This window comes from Typopeltis vanoorti, chromosome 12 (assembly GCF_054136105.1).
Source record: "Typopeltis vanoorti isolate ZY-2024b chromosome 12, IOZ_Tvanoo_1.0, whole genome shotgun sequence".
Classification (NCBI taxonomy): domain Eukaryota; kingdom Metazoa; phylum Arthropoda; class Arachnida; order Uropygi; family Thelyphonidae; genus Typopeltis; species Typopeltis vanoorti.
In genome coordinates, this window is record NC_143560.1 from 66,987,468 (window position 1) to 67,008,202 (window position 20,735).

A 20,735-nucleotide genomic window follows, 5' to 3' on the forward strand; every position below is an offset into this window, starting at 1 on the left:
ACAAGATAGTGAATCTTATGCCAAAATACATATTACTTTGTGTATGTGTTGGAACCTAGCCAAATGTTCTGTGTATGGAACCCAAGTTTGCAGGGGGAAAAAAAAACTTACCCTGCCATTTCCACATGGCTAACACACCATTAACTGAAGAATCCTAATAAGATTTTTTGCATCCTATAGACAGGATTCGAATGCAAATGCATTGTAAGAAGCATAATTTACAATTCACTCATAAGTGCATCTAATGACCTTTATTTTGGTCCCAATAGTTGTTAATCTGTTCTTTTCTATTTTCTTTTTAGAAGTAGATAGATGATTGACACCATCTATTCATTTCTATAATTTTCCTAAAACCTCATTTCTGCTGTCTAGTTCTTGATCAAGCATTTTATTTCTAACCAACTGTGGTATGAATAAAAAAAATAAAATAAATAAAATAAATAAATAAAACTCTTATGCAACTCTGATGCATAAATTAAAATTGATAGAGCATTGTCTTGTCTTTCTAGCTGGGTGTTTTGACCGATTTTTCTCTCGTTTCTCCATATAAATTTATACAACTGACTCTCCACCAAACCAGCTTTGCTTATTATATTGTCTATTTCAATATTTAATTTACCATCTTCATTAAAAATTGCCTAAATAGCTAAAATGTGTAATAATCATATTCCAACAGATTTATATTGAGAAAGCAGTTGATTTTCTTTTTCCAAGCCTAATTTCATAGTTTTCATCTTTTTAAGGCTGATTTTTCATACAGTGATCAGTAATTATTTAATTTGGCAAAAGATTAGAAGATATAGCAGATTTATTTAAGAGAGGATCTGCAAGAGGTTGAAGTCGATCATAGAATAATGAACTATCTCCTATTTGAATATCAGATTTAATAATCTTATCTAAAAAATGCACTCATGTGGTTTGTAAATAATAGGGAGGTAGCAAAGCACACACAGACCTGCTTTAGACTTGATTTAAAATCATGCTATCATCCTTCAATTCGAACTGCCAGTTTGCTACCTAGATGATAATCTTATATATTATTCTGCATAACATTCCGTTTGCACCATATATGTTTAGTGCTTTGAAGAGTTTTTTTTCACTTTGTACCTTATTGGAATAGAGTAGTTAATCATTATTCTCACAATCTCTCATGTCTGTATATGGCATGTGTTCTATTGGCAAGTTTGCTTGTTTTGTGGGATGAAATACACAAATATATATGGGAGAAAAAAATCCTGTCACCACATATAGATGGCCAACTTGCATGAGCTGGAAAGATCTTATAAAGGTGAATAAACTGACATAACTAATAAGATTTTCATTTGTATTTTCACCATGTGAATTCATACATATCTATGTTGAAAGACAGTGTGTTAGTAATGACTATTCCATGTCCTGAACAGAAATACAGCAAGTTATTAGATTTGCTCTTTTCCCTAAAGTTTCCTTAATCATTTTGATGTCTATAATTCATTTCCTATTCTGCTGTTATATCCAATAAAAATGACTTTTCCTTTGAGAAATGATCTCTCTAATGACTTCGGAAAAAAATCACATCTTCCCTAGTACAATATTCTGTGTGACCATAGCATAAATTCTCTGAATATTATATACTCTTCCCTTTCTGTGATTGTTAATGATCAAGGAAGGAACAGAGAGAGAGAATAATAATTATGACAATGCGAAGAAGTATTCAGAGCATGGTCTGCCTATCCTAACTTGACACATTGATGATTGCAGATGTAATTTTTGTGTTCTTCAAGGCAGATGTTAACTGATCTACTAGTTTCACTAAAGTAGGACAAACTGTAGGAACAAAGAACTTTATACACTCCAGGATGTGCAAGAGGTTGAAGTCTATCTTTAAAAGGACAAATGAAGGTAGCTCACTAACTGAATAAGTGGCAGGGAGATCATATTTGTAAAGAACTTTAGCTAGCGAAGGAGACTGTCTGAGATTGGAAGTAAAAGTGAGATCATTTAGTTAAAGGTCACCTATCAGCTGAATTCTCTGGAGGGCATTGAGAATTTTTAGAAAGGGTTTTAAACATGTGAGCAGCACTTCTAAGGTTGGGCATATTTGGGATTTGGATTGCATTAGTAGTTGGATGGGTGAAAAGTAGCATCTTGAGTGGAAAAGGATGCCTAGCTTTTCTGCTTAATATACAGAATGAGAATAGTTTTGCTGTGATCCTGTGTGTTGCTGCAGGATGGATGTGCTAAAAATGTACCCAATTTTTTTTTATTTCGTATCCAAACACAAGTAGTACAGTAGTAAGTAAGTGGTACAACATGATTTTCAACAAATTAGGATACTTTACAATGAGATCAGCTTAGATTTGGTAGGTGAATTATACAGGGAATAATAATTAAATATGAAAAAAAGGAAACTATACATAATGTATATAATAAACATGGTCAGATGTTCCTCCAGTATCTTGCGCAATCAACTGCTCTTTCTGTGCAGGATATAAAGGTCCTCTTTTGCACAAGGCGATGGCAGAAAGGGACAAGAAAGAAGGTGTTCCATGGACTGGGTTGCCCACACTCACAATTGTCTGTGCCAGTGAGGTAGCCCCATTTGATGAGGTTTTTTTGCAGCATTCTGTTGTCCAGAGTCTGTTTAGGCTTTTCCAAGTATTCTAGTCTAAGTGGGCACCATGTGGAAGATGTTTGGCTGTTGGAATACCAGTATTATTTTCATGATATAGTGCAAGCCATTGTTGAAGTCTTGTCTGTGGGAGGTTTTTAGGTAGTTCAACAGTTGCCAGGAAGCTATGTTGGGATCTTAGTCTTTGGGGCACTGTGGTCTGGCCGAACAGTGGGTGGCATTCATCATTCATTTGTCTGCTTCTTCAGACAATCTTCGAATTGAAGGGGGTGCAATACCAGCCAAAGTATACAGGTCTTTTAGTGGTGTTGGTTTCAGGCATCCTGTAATTAAGCGGCAGCTTTCATTCAATGCTGGACCAAGTTTTTCAGCATGGCAGGATCTGGACCATACTGGGCAGGCATAATGTACCCAATGTGTCTGGACTATGCGACCAAACAGAACACATCATTGCTGTAGTACAGCCAAAACATTGGTTTAAGCACAGCTGGGTTGAGCACTGTTTTCAAAATGTTCCAATTACAACTATCATGGTATATCTTACTTTTAGAAATTTAATACAAACAGTTATAAAAGTTCTCTTAATTATTGGCGAATTATATGACTTGTAAATTAACGCGTCTTTCCCTTCTAAAGTAACTTAGCTTTCTAAAGAAAAAAAAAAAAATTTAGCTTTTTCTAGAAAGCACATCCCACCCCATGGGTAAATACCAAACAATACAATTTTTGTCATGCCTGGTATTGAAATGTAGTCTGTAAGAAGCTATCTGGCCTGTAAACTCTTCTTATTATACTTATAAGTAAGGTATGCAACACTAGTAGAATGGTGAAATTGAACATATGTCTTTCTTTTGCAGGATAAGACCTTCTTTCTTTTCCATTTAAAAGTGATGAACAGATTTTGTTGAACTTAAAAACTTTGAATAAGAATATAAATTGTGTTGAACAGAAACAGATTGTTGTAATATGGAATTAATCTCACTTGGTATACCATATAGCAGTTCACAAATATTAGTTTTACATGGAAATTCTACCAGAAAAAAACTTGAAAGCGACATGTTGTATAAAAATGTGCCACTCACTTGAAGTAGAATGAATAAGCTACCACCAGAATGCCCAACACAAGTGAAATACAGCCAGGTGTAAACGCGTTAAACATCTTAGAAATTACTGGCAATCAAAAGAAATTTTGTAACTACTTGAGGGACTTTTATAGGAGTTTCTTTTTTACATTGTAATAACCCTCTCATCACTTGAAGCCTCATTCATCATTAGGCCGACTGCTAGTTACCTCAAGAGCAACTTACAGTTTGTCATTCCTTCTTTATTCTCTCTTCTTCTTCTCTCCTTTTTTGAGGAAGCCTTTTTTTTGTGATTTATATTTCCTTCCTTAATGCTCACACGATCACTACGTATCAACAGCTAAGCTGTCTTTCTTCTGTCAGATATGGTCTCAGCCTTCATGACTTCATGCAAAAGCATAAGTAGATCACTACTACTCATTTACATGTGTTTTAGTATGCTCTGTAAAAAACAAAGTAAGCTCAAGAGTTAATAGTATACTTCCTTTTCCTCTTCTCAATGCACTTTATGCTTTCTATATTTAGTAGTCATCTTGTAATAATCCCAGCATGGATATTTAAAGGTCCAAACATGATTTCTTATAGTGAGGATGATGTGATCATCATCAATGATATCATGATGCAGTTTTGCACTCTTTCACACTAAAAGAGTTCAATTCACCTTCCCTTACCTTCAATAATATGCAAATTACCAGACAGTATCAAATCTCTCTTCTTGGACTGACATTTTCTACCAAGCTTTCCTGGCATAAATACATAAAATCAATTGCTTCCTCAACATCAAAAACTAGGCATCCTTTTCCACTCAAGATGCTACTTTTCACTCATCCAACTACTAACTTAATACAAATTCCAAATATGCCAAACCTTAGATGTGCTGTTCACATGTTTAAAACCCTTTCTAAAAATTCTCAACGCTCTCCAGAGAAGAGTAATTCAACTGATAGGTGGCCTTTAACAAAACTAAATGATCTCACTTTTACTTCCAATCTCAGACAATCTTTCAGGCTCTATAATGATACCTTCATTGATTTGCTGCCCACCAAACTGATATTGATCATTCCCCAGCTTCCCACTACAGGTATTAAAACATCAGTAGTAGCAGCTGCAGAACATATTTTACAATCCAACTGCAAACTTAACAAACATGCTTCTTCTCTTTCATTTCATCAGCCTTTGTTCTCTGGAACAGCATTCCTCACAAAGTGTTTCCAAACCCCGACTTACAGATCGGAGACAGCAATAATGTACCATTCCTCAACCTCTGATGTGTGGGAGTTATATATCAAATTGTAAAATTTGTTCATAGATTCTTCATTAAAAATGCAGTTGCTATTATCCAAGTTCCTACATATTTTAAATAGCATTCTCCTGAATCCTGAATATTCACACAATGAGTATTCAGGATACAGTTTACTCTCACCAAATTGAAACGTTATAAGCGCTCATCATACTTTCACGATCGGTTAACGATTGACTGATTTCGATCGTTCTTTGTCCGCTATGATGCATATAGCATTCATTTGTTTTAGGCAGTTGTCATCGCCTACTTTTCATCACCTAAATGTATTAGGTCGGTTATCAGCCTCTCTCACATTCAAAGCGCCAGTACGTGCCATTGCAGGTTCTTAAGCATTTATTCGTTTACTAACAAGCGAGAGCGGTGAGCACTCCGATTCTGATCTGCACACCGCTTTGAATAATAGGCTATATCTTCAGGAATTTTTCGAATTTCTTGATAAAAAGTTAGGAACAGATTTTTAAAAGCACATACTTTCAGAAAATAATATTAAAAAATCGATTTTTTTGATCCTCTAAATAGTGCTGCCTCCTTAAAATTATCAAAAAAGAAAATGCCATAGAGGAAAAACCTGACATGATAGAGAAAAATGGGTTTGATGTTTGAAATCAGCGCACCCAAATTAGTAAAAAACAAGTCTCATATAAAAGTCAGCAAAAATTGTGTTGGACTGTGTAATCAATGTTTTGGCCAGAAACTCTCTCACGATGAGAGCACTATGGCTTGGAGCACTGTCATGATGGATGATCCACTTGTCAGGCCACAATTCATGCCTTTTTCTTCGAACAGAATCTCGTAATCTTTTCGGCACCTCTAAGTAGCATTGTTGGTTGATTGTTTGTCCCTGTTCAATGAATTCATAATGGACTGTCCTCTTGTGATCAAAGAAACACACCAGCACAGTCTTGAACTGCAAACATGACTTGTGTGCTTTTTTTCGGACGTGGCGAACTCAGGGTTTTCCACTGCATGCTATGGTGTTTTGTTTCGGGATTGTACTGGAAGCACCAGGTTTTATCACTTGTAATTACTTTCAGAAACGTGTTTATTTGCAGAAAGATTAGTTGCAACTTGAATCTGCCGCTGCTTCTGTTCATCAGTCAAGATCTGAGGCAAAAATTTCACAGAAATCTTTCGCATATCCAATTCTTCAGTTAAAATTACCCGACTGTTTCTCGATTCATTTGCAATTCATCAGCCATTAATCGCACACTTAATCGTCTGTCAGACAGTACCAAATCTCGCACTCTGTTCACATTTGTGTTCACCATTTTTGTTTTTGGCTACCCACTTCTGGGGTCATCATCACATCTTCTTGCCCACCTTTATCTCTTATGCCACTCAAAGACACTTGACTTTTTCAGAGCATCCACACCATATGCCACTTTCAACAGTTTTGCCGATTTTCACACAAAATTTGAACATGAACAATAGCCAACTAGCAAATGGCTCTACCAGCTTGAGGTTTACAAACGCATTAGTTAAAAGATGTACAAACACGATTATTCATGTGACTCCAACCAAATCACCATATGGGCAACATTAAGCAGCCATTCTGGGAATTAGATTGTCACACCCTGTACATCATTACAGCAGTGAAGTTTGTTAGCAGATGTAATAGTCTGGAGCTGTTTTTTCCTGTACAGACTTGGAACACTGTTAATGTGCATTGAAATAATAGTTTTATGGAACACATTCCTGTCTCTTTCAATACAACTATGTGCTTATATCACATCACAGGAGTTGTGACTACATGGTTTGAGGAAAATAATGTAAAAATTGATTGAAAAAAAAAGTGAAAACTGAAGAAAAATTTGAAGCTGTGTTCAGGCTAAATGGGGTGTGATGTGCAGTTTTTTCTTCATAACAGTTTAGAAATCATAGGAACATAATAGAGTTAGCAGACTAAACTTAAAACATATGATAAGATGCTAAAATAAGCTGTTCAAAATGCTACAATTATAAGAAGTAAATTTTGATTTCTGAAAAATGGGCCTGTGTAATTCATTTAAAAAAGATACAATGAAGATTCATATTTTACAACTGATTATATACCCAGTGGAAATTATTATTATGTAACACCTCCAGGAAGTCCAAAGACTCATCGAGGGAGGGCATCTACTTACAACTTTTTGTCTCCACCACTCCACCAACTGCAACTACCTTCATCATCTACACCAACCATCTACCGTCGATCACCATCACTAGTCTTTTAGACAGAAAATCACAAACATCCATGCCCATGGCATGATTCAAAATGTTTCATATTGATCTAATGTTCTGAACATTAGATCAATCTATTTTTAGCTTTTCATTGTTAATATAACAGTAAGGATGAAAATACATTTAATATTTTTATTAAAAATAAATTATATTTTTCTATCTAAAAATTATCAGAAGGATAACAGATTTTAAAAGTGAGAGATTTTCTTACAACTTTTTCTTCCTTGGTCATATTTTTCCTCTCTTCTGACTTCATTTGATAATATTTATGAACTTCAATGAAGTTACATTTCTTTAAATCAGTTATTATTTCTCTTTCTTTTGGTGTCATGACCTGGAAAATAAAATATATCCTTACACATAAAATGTATCCATTCCCCTCCCTCCCTCCCCAGCAAAATACTGTCTTAAAGAATTCATATTAATCAGGTCAAGCAAATGTCATTTTAGTCTACATTAAATGATCACAAGAATAAAGCATGCTATTTCTGGTATATAACACTTGCCTTGAACAATTAGCTGACTGAAGCACATTCTTACTATGTTTCAAATTAGCTATTTAATTTGTACAGTATAATGTGAGGGCAGACCGAGTTATTATTCAATACAAAATATTTAATGTTTTAAGATTAACAATAAAATGATTTTTTTTTTACTGTACATACGTATACACTTATACCACCATGTCAAGCAATATTAAATAAGATTTGTTCAGAAAAGTAATTTTTGTATTTTGCACTGAAATTATGATAATATCAATACTTTCTAAGCACCAAAGAACATGGCAAAAACAATCCGTCGAAGGCCAAGAAATCAACTGCAGCCAACTGAATTGATATTCAAGGATTAATTAAAATGATCTAATTCTCAAATCCTCCAACATGAATTATGTAATACTTGAATGTGTACTTATAATAAATTTAGTTTAATCCTTTATCCAAGTGTGAGCAAACAAAGTTTGCACCTGAAAGTATCTTCAGGACTGGGGTTAGGTGGTGCAACACCAGGCAACTCCTTGCAAAGTTGGAGCAAGCTACAAACACTCCTGTCTCAGTATCTCCTATAATGCAAAACATCTCCTTGCGGATATGTCTAATGTTATGCATTAAGGGAAGGACCACTACCCAGACTAGTTTCGACCTTTATTGAGGTCTCTTCAGTGGGAGCCAGGCCCAAGCTGAAATACCAGGCAGAAGCATTCGCAGGTCATCTCTACCTATAGGAGTTGCCAAATGGTGTGCCACCCCAGTCCTGAAGATACTTTCAGGCGCAAACTTTGTTTGCTCACACTTGGATAAAGGATTAAACTAAATTTATTATACTCTAACCAAGTGAAAAATAAACTTTCCACTTGAATGTGTACTGTCTACTTCTTTCCTCATCTGTGGAAAGAAAAACCAAAATTAATCTAGAAAACTCTTTCTATTTCATCTATCAAGAAATGCACCAGCACTATCAAGAATTACAATTGATTATTTACATGAGAGAGAGAGAAATAAAAGTGTATACACCTGTTGGTAGAGAATATCCCTTATTATTGTTGGGCAGGAAAAAAAAAATCATAATCTGGCAAATATGAACAAACTAGAAGGAAATATGAGAAGAGAAAAAGTAGTAGGAAATTCACAAGCCTAGTTGACTGAACTGGTAATTAGTTTACGGAATTAACAACGCAAATGAAGTATATTAATTAAAGGTAACTTTAATGAATCACTTCTATATTTCGGCAACGTCACATTGCCATCTTCAGGAACATAAAGATATGGTATGTGCACACAGGCACTAACACAAAGCGAATGAGGAAGAAAGCAAAAATAATTCATCGCAGCAAGTTTAAATATGAAAGATTATTCAAAGAATCTTCAGCAGCTCTAAAAAACATTCCTAACCTCAACAAATTTGGGTGCATGAAACTACCCCAAATTTGGGAGACTTACATTATGAGAACTTCAGCCCAACAGCCAAGACTACCAAATTAGCCCGCAAGAGGGCACCATTAGGACTTTAGGAACAATATTAGTTTCTTGCTTTCTTCCTCATTTGCTTTGTGTTAGTGCCTGTGTGCACATACCATATCTTTATGTTCCTGAAGATGGCAATGTGATGTTGCCAAAATATAGAAGTGATTCATTAATGTTACCTTTAATTAATATACTTCATTTGCGTTGTTAATTCCGTAAACTAATTACCAGTTATGTCTAACCAACGTATAAGCCTTGCTACTAGTTGACTGAGTATTTAGCATACCATTCTCCAACCAATGGGGAGGAAGGAGAGGTTCAAATTCTATAGTGGATGTGAATGTGATTGTCTTTATACCTTATGCAATTCATCCCCTGATGAATTGCATTGCCTGGTTTCAGGCCACTACCTCATTTATTGGAGATTTGATATAACTTGAAAAAGATACATGTTTGGTGAACAGAATAGGATTTCAAAATTATTTAAAAACTAAAAAATACAATGAAATACATATAAAATTAATAAAAAATAGAAAAAAATTCTTAGCACACTAAGTACTAAGTTGTACCTCTAAGTTTACAACATTTTGTAAATGGGAGTCATAAAAAAAAATAATAAAATAAATAAATATATAACTTTGGTAGTATCTCTTATGATGATGATTCCTCTGATGATCATGTAAAACAGCACCTCCCAAACTGAGGGCCGTTAGTTTTGTTGAAGGGGGCCGTGAAATAATGAAAACAAAATTTTAAATGTTTTAAAACTTATATTTTTATATAGATAGATATTATTGTATAAGATAATGTTGCATGTCAAATGTATATGTAAGATGCTAAAAATGTAACATTTGTATTTGATTTTTGCAATATTCGCTGTGTATATTTTGTATTGAATATAAAGGCAATAAATATTATAATAATATGTCCGTATTACGTTTTTTTTTCCCGATGGGGGCACTGTGAAATATTTTAATTTTTCCAACGGGGCCTTTATATCCATAAGTTTGGGAAGCATCGTGCACATGTATTATGTTTGCAAGTTCGGAATTTTGATAATTTTCACTTATACACAGCTTCAAACAGTAGTAATACTTGGCTGGGTAAGCAAAAAGACAATGAAGACCAAGATATAAGTGGCTGTCAATTAACTCTACACATTTTATGGAAGGAAACCTTGACTGTAAACAGTCAAATCAGACAGCTAAAGAGAACAGAGTTCATGGAAAATTCTTTGCCAGAAAATTAAAATGACATTGTAATGATATACATATATGAAAAATTAATGCAAAAAAATAAGTATTTTAGAAAAAATTTCCCTCTCTATTATTTATTTAATTATATTTTATTTAACTTTTTTTAATATTTTTATTCTGTATAAATTGAAATTTTTTGTATTTTACTGATTTGTGAGTTTCCTAATTTCTGTTTATTTCTAAATAAATGTGTGTGTGTATCAGGGGCATATATTTGCATCACATTCGCATTAGCCTGGGTGTGTGGTCGCAAAATACCTTTCAGCTCTTTGAACAGGCATACAGATGGTGCAGCAGGTCAAATTCTTAGTGCTTCAGTGGTGTTAAACCACCCAGAAGGAAAGGCAAGGTGTGCGAACAATAGCATCCAGAAATCAGTGTCTGTAATTGACTATGTTGTCAACCAATCCAATTCAACTTTGTCATAAGTTGCTGTTTTTTTGTTTCCTGACATGTTTAGACACCGACATTGATAAGTTTTTAATATATAATTTTCAATATATAATTTCTAACTGTCATTTGCCCATATTTACAATGGGAAACAGTGTTGACAATCTACTGAATGTCTTGTTTTCTGCCAGAGCTTTTGAAGATTGTAGTCGAAGGAGGTAAGTAAGCCTTGTCTCTCTCTTCAGAATTCACTATTATATTTACACCTTTAAGTAATTGGAATATACTATTCTCCTTCATTGTTTTCTAATATATATCTTTAAACAAACACAATTTATCTCCCTATATGGGAGACAGTTTTTTTTTTTTAAATTACTTGCATTGGACCAATTCAGATTCGAGCCAATGCCCTATGCACCCTGAAAATTTTCGTACATTGATAAAAATGCAATCATACTGACAAACTGATGTGAATTTTAGCTACTTAGATACTACAGATAGGATATTAATATTTTACAAGTGTGATAGGATGATTAAGGAATAAGCATGCCCACCAAATTTAAGAATGTTTATTTTTGTAATCTTTCACTATGTTTTCTACATAAAAGATTATACTACACACTAAAGACATTAATCTAGATGCAATATTATTAATAATATCACATAATTCAATAATTTAAAAAATGTATTAGTGCATGCTCCCAAACAGAAATATCTGCAGTTGGCATTATTGGTTAGCTAGTATTAAAAGTTTGTTCACTTGGTTATACTATAAATTAAAGATGCCAAGAAATTATATTATTGGTTTCATCCTTTATCCAAGTGTAAGCAAACAAAGTTTACACGCGAAGTTACTTCACGACTGGTTTACTTGTACACAGAGGCTAATGACTTCACATCAATTGCCTTAGTATCCCATAATGCAATGCACATATCCTTATGGACATGTATAATGCTATGCATTATGAGAAGGGCCACTACCCAGGCTGGCTTTGACCTTTATTGAAGCCTCATCAGTGGGAGCCAGACCCAGAAGTGATACTAAGGTTGAAATAATGCGGAAGTCATATTTCAATACACAAGTAGCTAAAAGGTGTAACACTTTATTACTAAAATACGCTGGATTAGAGATAGATGTTGAAAAGTTTTTCACTTGGTTATACTATAAATCAAAGATACCAAGAAATGGACATCTCTCTCTCTCTTCCCCCATGTAAATTTATACACATTTTTATGTTGAAAGATGCCATCACTATTGACTATTTGTACTAAATAGAAATCAAATCCAATATATATGTACATCATTATTATTAGCTTTGCTTTTTTCTCCATATTTTCCCATAACATTTCTACATCGATGGGATTCATTTCCTACTCTACTGTTTATATCTCTAACAAGAACCAGCTTTTCCCTTTTTTCGTTATATTAAATGGATACATGAATGACTTCAAAAATTACTTCTTTCCTATCAGAACCTACAACAGAATGACAGGCATAAATAAGTCGCTGTTTATTTTCCATTTTGAAATCTGCTCACATCACTACTCGAAAATGGTTGGTGTATTTCATGCTCATGTAAAATTGGTAATAATATAATTTTTATTTTATTGTGTTTTATTCTCTTAGAAAATTAGTGAAAATTAAGACAGCTCATTGAAAAATCAATTGAACATAATAAACCCTTACATCTGGCTTATATAGACCACAAAAAAGCATTTGATTCAGTTAAAACATCTGCAACACTAAAAGCTCTTGAAACCCAGGGAACTGAGAAACCATATACTGAAACAGTAAAACATATTTACAATAATGCAATTTCTGAAATATAAAAACAGTCAAACGTTTCCAGTACAAAAAAAGCACCCGGCTAGGTGATACTATATCTCCCAAACTATTTACAGCTGCATTAGAAGAAGTCTTTAGAAGCCTTGATTGGGAAACAAAAGGAATAAACATAAATGGAGAAAGGCTGCATCATCTGAAATTTGCAGATGATGTTGTCCTAATAGCAGATAATCATGAAGACGTGAAAGAAAGGCTAAATCAGCTAAATGAATCCTCCAGAGTAACTGGATTAAAAATAAATAGAGAAAAAACAAAAATAATGATGAATAAATACATAAACCAAAGAAATGTCAAAGTTTCAAACCATGAAATAGAACAAGCTACTTCATACATATATTTGGGCCAATTGTTATCCTTTGAGGATTGTCAAAGAAAAGAGATTGAACAAAGAATTCACTTTGGATGGATGGCTTATGAGAAAATGAGACATATTCAGAAGTGACATCCTTATGAGTCTAAAAAGGAAAGCTTTTGACCAGTGCATACTTCCTGTCCTAACATAAGAAGGAGAAACATGGACTTTAACAGAATCCCTAAACAAAAAAAAGTTGAGAACAACACAGCATCGCATGGAGAGAAGTATGCTAAAAATAACATTAAGAGAGGAAGACAAATACCTGGATAAGATCTCAAACAGGTGTAATGGATATTGTAAAATACATTAAACAGGCTAAGTGGAGATGGGCTGGCCATACTGCCAGATGCAATGACAGGAGATGGACTAGAAAAACAACAGGGTGGAGACCAATGGATGGAGCAAGACAAAGAGGAAGACCGAGGAGAAGGTGGAGGGATGAAATGGAACAAGTTGCAGGAGCGAGATGGATGGGAGAGGCAGAAAAAACGAGTGGTGTGGAAAACCATGGGGGAGACTTTGTTCAGCAGTGGACAGAACCAAAAGGCTGAAGAAGTAGAAGAAGAGAAGATTTTCATGTTTTTGAAGTATTTAGTGTCTTTATAACATATTTTTATTGTGATATTGTAATATTAAATATAGCTGTAAAATGGAACCAAAAACACAGAAGAAATGGAACAAGAAGGTTTCCTCCACTAATGATGATACTGAAAATAATTTAACCTCTGAAATTGCTATGTTAAAGCATATTATTAGACAGACAACTAGGGAATTACAGAACGTGAAGCAGCATTTAGAAAAACACAGGCAGCAAAATGGAAAACAAAAAAGCACGGAAACAGGTAAGTTAGTGCATGATAATAAAAATCGTCTAAGTAAAGTTGATTGCAAAAAGAAAGATGTTATTTGGTATGGTGATTGTATGATAAAACATGCCATTGATGAGTGAGTTATGACATCAAATTTTCCCAGAGCAAAAATTAAAAATATATGCAAGCACAATTGAAAAACAAAAGAAAAGCAAAAGAAGTCATAATTCTGGTAGGTACCAACAACTTAACTAGTGATCTTTTCTTTTAGGGTTACACGGTGATCAGCATTCATTTTAAAATTTTTTATGGAATTTACAACTGTGTTAAAAAAACTTTTTTATTATCCCGACGTTTCGATCTTCACATCAAGATCATCATCTGGAGCGTACATAAGTATACAGAACAAGCTGAGTAACATCATTAACTGTAAGCTAGAGAAACAATGATTTGATCACATGTTATTCTACTGGCGTGACCTCTGGTGACAAAAAAAAAATTAAAAAAAATAAATAAATAAAATAAAATAAAAATTTTTACATCAAGCTAAATGCTATTTTTACAATGACAGGAATAAACATTCTTTTAGATGGTTTTCTTTCAGAAATAATTGGTGTCCTATTTTTAGTATTACAATTCCTATTTTTAATTTACAATACTGGATTTTTCTACAGCCCTGTTTATAGTTGTTCTTGGTGACGAAGGTCGAATATATACCTTCCATATGTTTGGGATTTTTAAACTATCATTTATCACTAGTTAAGTTCAGATTGGGGTGGTTGCTGATAATCTCGCAGGCTTCCTTGAATTTCCGTTCATACCATGTTCTAGTGTGATGCAGACAGCTGGTGGTTTTCCAGTCAATTCTGTGTAAGGTATTCAAGGGCATGATCAGAAAGGCCAGCTTCACCATAATTATTATATTTAATGTGTCGTTTATGTTCTTTTTGTCTAATAGGAATAGTGCATCCTGTTTCTCCTATATATGGTATGTTGCAATTACAGTAAATCCGGTATACTCCAGAGTGAGCTAGTGGAGGGAGTGAGTCTTTGGATGAGTTGAGTAAGTTTTTTGATTTTGCAGGAGGTTTAAAGATGGCTTTGAGGTTGTACTTTTGTAGTACTCTGTTTATTTTGTCTGATATTCCTTTAATGTAGGGAATGGTTATAGTTTTACTGTAGTCTGGTTTGTCTTTGTTTTTTATTGTGGTTTTGTAGAGAATTTTATTTATAGTATTTTGGCTGTATCCGTTTTTTTGCAGGTTATTACTGATGATTTTAAATTCGTCTTTCAGTGCCTGTTCACTGGAACAAATCATCTGAGCTCTGTTTTTTAGCGTGTTGATGACACCTAGTTTTTGTGTTGGGTGGTGGTAGGAGTTTATGTGTATATATTGTCCCGTATGTGTCGGTTTTCGGTAAACAGTGAAGGAAAGATTGCCCGAGAGAAGACGTGTGACAAGTGTATCTAGAAACAGATGTGTTTTTCAATTTCAATTGTGAACTGTATGTGTTTGTGTTGTTTGTTTAGGTGGCTAAGGAATGTGTCTAATGTCTGGCGGCCATGGGACCAGATCGCGAATACATTGTCAATGTATCTAAGCCAGACTTTGGGTTTTAGAGGGGAGGAATGTAGGGCAAGTTGCTCAAAATGTTCCATGTAAAGGTTAGCAATAGGGGGGGGATAATGGCGATCCTATGGTTGTGCCTTCTTTTTGTAAGTAGAAGGCGTTTTGCCATACAAAAGCCATGGGCTCGCCATTATCCCCCACCCCAATTGCTAACGTTTACATGGAACATTTTGAGCAACTTGCCCTACATTCCTCCCCTCTAAAACCCAAAGTCTGGCTTAGATACATTGACAATGTATTCGCGATCTGGTCCCATGGCCGCCAGACATTAGACACATTCCTTAGCCACCTAAACAAACAACACAAACACATACAGTTCACAATTGAAATTGAAAAACACATCTGTTTCTAGATACACTTGTCACACATCTTCTCTCGGGCAATCTTTCCTTCACTGTTTACCGAAAACCGACACATACGGGACAATATATACACATAAACTCCTACCACCACCCAACACAAAAATTAGGTGTCATCAACACGCTAAAAAACAGAGCTCAGACGATTTGTTCCAGTGAACAGGCACTGAAAGACGAGTTTAAAATCATCAGTAATAACCTACAAAAAAACGGATACAGCCAAAATACTATAAATAAAATTCTCTACAAAACCACAATAAAAAACAAAGACAAACCAGACTACAGTAAAACTATAACCATTCCCTACATTAAAGGAATATCAGACAAAATAAACAGAGTACTACAAAAGTACAACCTCAAAGCCACCTTTAAACCTCCTGCAAAATTAAAAAACTTACTCAACTCATCCAAAGACTCACTCCCTCCACTAGCTCACCCTGGAGTATACCGTATTTATTGTACTTGCAACATACCATATATAGCAGAAACAGGATGCACTATTCCTATTAGACAAAAAGAACATAAACGACACATTAAATATAATAATTATGGTGAAGCTGGCCTTTCTGATCATGCCCTGAATACCTTACACAGAATTGACTGGAAAACCACCAGCTGTCTACATCACACTAGAACATGGTATGAACGGAAATTCAAGGAAGCCTGCGAGATTATCAGCAACCACCCCAATCTGAACTTAACTAGTGATAAATGATAGTTTAAAAATCCCAAACATATGGAAGGTATATATTCGACCTTCCTCACCAAGAACAACTATAAACAGGGCTGTAGAAAAATCCAGTATTGTAAATCAAAAATAGGAATTGTAATACGAAAAATAGGACACCAGTTGTTTCTAAAAGAAAACCATCTAAAAGAATGTTTATTCCTGTCATTGTAAAAAATAGAATTTAGCTTGATGTAAAATTTTTTATTTTATTTAATTTTTTTATTAATTTTTTTTTTTTCACCAGAGGTCACGCCAGTAGAATAACATGTGATCAAATCATTGTTTCTCTAGCTTACAGTTAATGATGTTACTCAGCTTGTTCTGTATACTTATGTATGCTCCAGATGATGATCTTGATGTGAAGATCGAAACGTCGGGATAATAAAAAAGTTTTTTTTAACACGGTTGTAAATTCCATAAAAATTTTTAAAATGAACTTAACTAGTGATAAATTCAGTATGTGAGAAGATATGAAAGGGTTGTTGGAAGAAGCAAGAGTGAAGAGTGAGAAAGTAAAAATCGTTAGTATATTACCTAGATATGATGAAAATAAATTATGAAGGGTTATGATGGCAAATGATTCAATGCATATGCTGTGTAAAAGGAATGGATGGAAGTTTTTGGATGTGTGAGTATGAGGAAAGAATGGATTTGTATAAGAGGAATGACCTACACTTGAATGCATCTGACATCAGGGGTCTGATATAAGACCTAACACAGAAGAGAGTCAGGGAAACTGAATTATGATGGGAATGGTTATTATTATGGAAATGATTATGAAGAGAGAATGATTCTGTGTTCATCCAGTTCAGACCTGTCAAACATGCATAAAGATGTCTGCATAAGTAAGGAACTAGATAAGAGCAGAGATCTGCAAGTTGTCGAACTGTGTCACGCAGAACCACAGACCACAGTATACAAAAAGCATGCAGGTAACGTATGTCTGTACGTCAAAATGTGTCCCTAGAGTTTTAAGAATAAATACAGCAGGAGTGAAATAGATATGGAATTTAATTAAGCAAGAGAATCATAAAAAAAAGATGTGGAAGGAATATCATGTGCTTAGGATGATGTGTTATTATTATAATTATAAGCAGCAGGCCAGAAGTGCTGTACAGAAAACTAAGTCAGTCTGAGTATGAAAAGAAGCTGGCTGGCTATGCAAGTTAAAGCCTACCGAAAATAATTCTATCATTATGCTGCAAGTAAACAAAAGAATAAATTTGAAAGAATAACTCTACCAAATATAGATGGCATGCAGGTGACTGATGCAGAAGAGATTGTATAACTAATGAGTAGCCATTCTGTTAAAAGCTATCAATCTGGTATGTGCAACATTGAACTCACCGCTATCTCTTCATCATATGAAGAAACTCATGTTTTTGAGGAGGAAGTAGTAGAGCTGTTGCACAAACTGAATAAGAATTCTGCAATAAGAACTGATATGATATTAGCATGGATGATAAAAAGCGTGCAGCTGAACTGACTGCTCCTTTGACCAGACTATATAAACTGAGTCTCAGAACAGGGAAGATTCCAGAGGAGTGGAAAGAATGTACGGTAATCCCATTGCACAAGGGTGGTGCAAAGACTGATATATCCAATTATTAGAAAGTTGGTTAGGGATTGCAATCAGAAATGGGTTAACAGAAAATCTCTACTTTGTAACGAACAGCATGGGTTTAGTAAGATAAGGTCATGTTTTACCAAGTTGCTCACATTCCATAATAATGTTGTCACTGAGCTAGACAAAAAGAATGGATCTAAATTCTTTGATACTTCTGGATTTTGTTAAGGCTTTTTTTGACGGAAAGCATGAAAGACTGTTGCATAAACTGGAGAACATGGGATTGGATTATAAAATATTTGCATGGATAAGAGGATGGCTGACTGACAGATTCAAGTTAACTAGTGTGTGCCTCAAGGATCAGTCCTTGGTCTACTTTAATATATTCAATTTGTATTAATGACAATAGGAAGAATTTGACATGCAACATACAGCTATTTGCTGATGATGCAAAGATAGGAAGGGCGATCAGGAGTGCTGCTGATATGTAGTACTTGCAGAATGATTTGAATAGGCTGGAATTGTGGACATGTGAAAATGGCTGCAAGTTCAGTGTTACTAATGGAGTGACTAGATATATATCGAATGTTGTATTATATTGGTTGGATTATGCTAGAAGAAACTGATCAGGCTAAGGATCATGCAGTTTCAATAGGCAAGAAGTTGAAGTTCAAGGGTCATAGCAAAATTTGTAAATGCAATGTAGAGAATAATTGGAATGCTTAAATGAACCTTGACATGCAAAGATAAGGAAGGCATTTTGCCTCTTTACAAGGCTTGATAAGACCTCACTTAGACTATTGCATGCAGGTCCAGTTTCCATGGTGATTCTGATATAGCAGAGAGAGAGTGCAAAAATGATATCAGAATTGTGGAATACTGATTATGAAGACAGATTGAGACTTGGATTTTATCTTCATTTAGATTATTAACATAATTAATTGACTAATGTAATTAATAGGTATTAAGACCTTACTATACTCATAAATTACATAAAGACCAAATAAAGCAGTTAAACAATGGACAGTTATGTGAAGTGAATGTGGAATGACAACAGGTGTAACAGAGTACTTTCTTTCTACCCAGTAACATGATACCATTAGAAATCCATAACATCATCATCAATTACCTGATATATATACACCCAAGGGGTGTTCAGGTTACTATGACAGCACTAGATGATCAAGTTTACATTATTATTAATTTCTAATCAACAATTGTTCTCCAAATTAGTCTATTACTTGTAAGCACTCCTTTATTGTCATATCTGACATTTCATTCTTCTAAGGCAGTTCTAATTGAATCAATCCACATAGACCATGGTCTTCCTCTGGGTCTGGGTCTCTTTCCTACCATCTCATCATCAAACACTCGTTTTGCTAACCTTTCCTCTCCCATTCTATTTAAGTGGCCATATCACTTGAGATTAGCTCTGCTGACACATTCTTGAATGCTAATAATGTCAAGTTCTTTTCTAATCATATTTTAATATGATTCTGCCATTGGTTCACCCTCTAATTTTTCTCAGAACTCTCAAATATGTGGTCTCTAGTCTTTGATCAAGTGCCTTATTTCTAACCCAACTCTCAGATCCATAACTTAAAACTGGTTTGAATACTGTCTTGTGTATCGCTAGCTTAGTGTTTTGGATAATTTCTCTCTTATTCCATATAAATTGATCCAGTTGGCAACCTACCATAACAGTTTTTGCTTATTCTGTAGTCTATTTCCAGATTTAATCTGCCATCTTTACAAAAAACTGTGTCTAAATAGCTGAAAAATTTTACTTGTTCTACAGGATCACCATTCAGAATGCAGCTGAAGATTTCTATGTTCCTGCCTATTTTCGGAGTTTTTGGTCTTTTTATTGCTGATTTTCGTGCCAAATTTGTTACAGCTGTTATTCAATTTAATTAGAGAATTCTGGAGACTTGACCTTTTTGTGTTTAAAAATACATCATCTGCATAAAGCAAAGAGCTAAGTTCAACAACTCCAATTCTAATATCAGGCCTAATGCCACTTTCTTTTATAATGTGATCCATACCGATGATGAATAAGAGTGGAGATAATGTGCATCCTTGTCTTACCCCTGATTTTACATCAAACCATCTTCCAGTATTTCTTTCAATTTTAGCTGCTGACTGACAACTTAAATATAGACTATGGATTACTCTGTATAATGTTCCATTGACCTCATATAATTGTAGTGTTTTGAAAAGCTTTTCTCTGGGCACCTTGTCATATGCCTTTCCCAGATCAACAAAAGTTAAGTACAGATCCTTATCATATTCCCACAATTTCTCAACTATTTGTCTTAAAGTGAAAATCTGATCTTGACAACCTCTATTAGGCCTAAACCCTGCTTGTTCTTCTCCAAGTTTCTCTTCTACAATCTTTCTCCACTTCTTTCCAGAAATGCTTGCATAAATCTTACCTGGAACACTCAGTAGAGAAATTCCTCACATTCAGCTTTATTCCCTTTCTTATAGATGGATATTATGCAAGCTCTACTCCAATCATTGGGAATTCGATCTTCTGTTCCAGGACCTCTGAATTATGCAGTGTAGCCACTGCAACACTTTTGCACCTCCACACTTAACAATTTCTGATCTAA

The 20,735-nt window shown here is 34.5% G+C and overlaps 1 protein-coding gene across 1 annotated transcript in view; it reads right to left on the reverse strand.

Moving 5' to 3' along the window:
• The window catches only part of Top1 (DNA topoisomerase 1), a 198,059-nt gene that overhangs the window by 135,056 nt on the left and 42,268 nt on the right, over window positions 1-20,735 (reverse strand). The window contains exon 5 of the mRNA XM_090401923.1: window positions 7,428-7,550. Within this exon, the coding sequence (XP_090258049.1) occupies window positions 7,428-7,550 (123 nt within the window). The remainder of the gene's footprint in view (window positions 1-7,427; window positions 7,551-20,735) is intronic.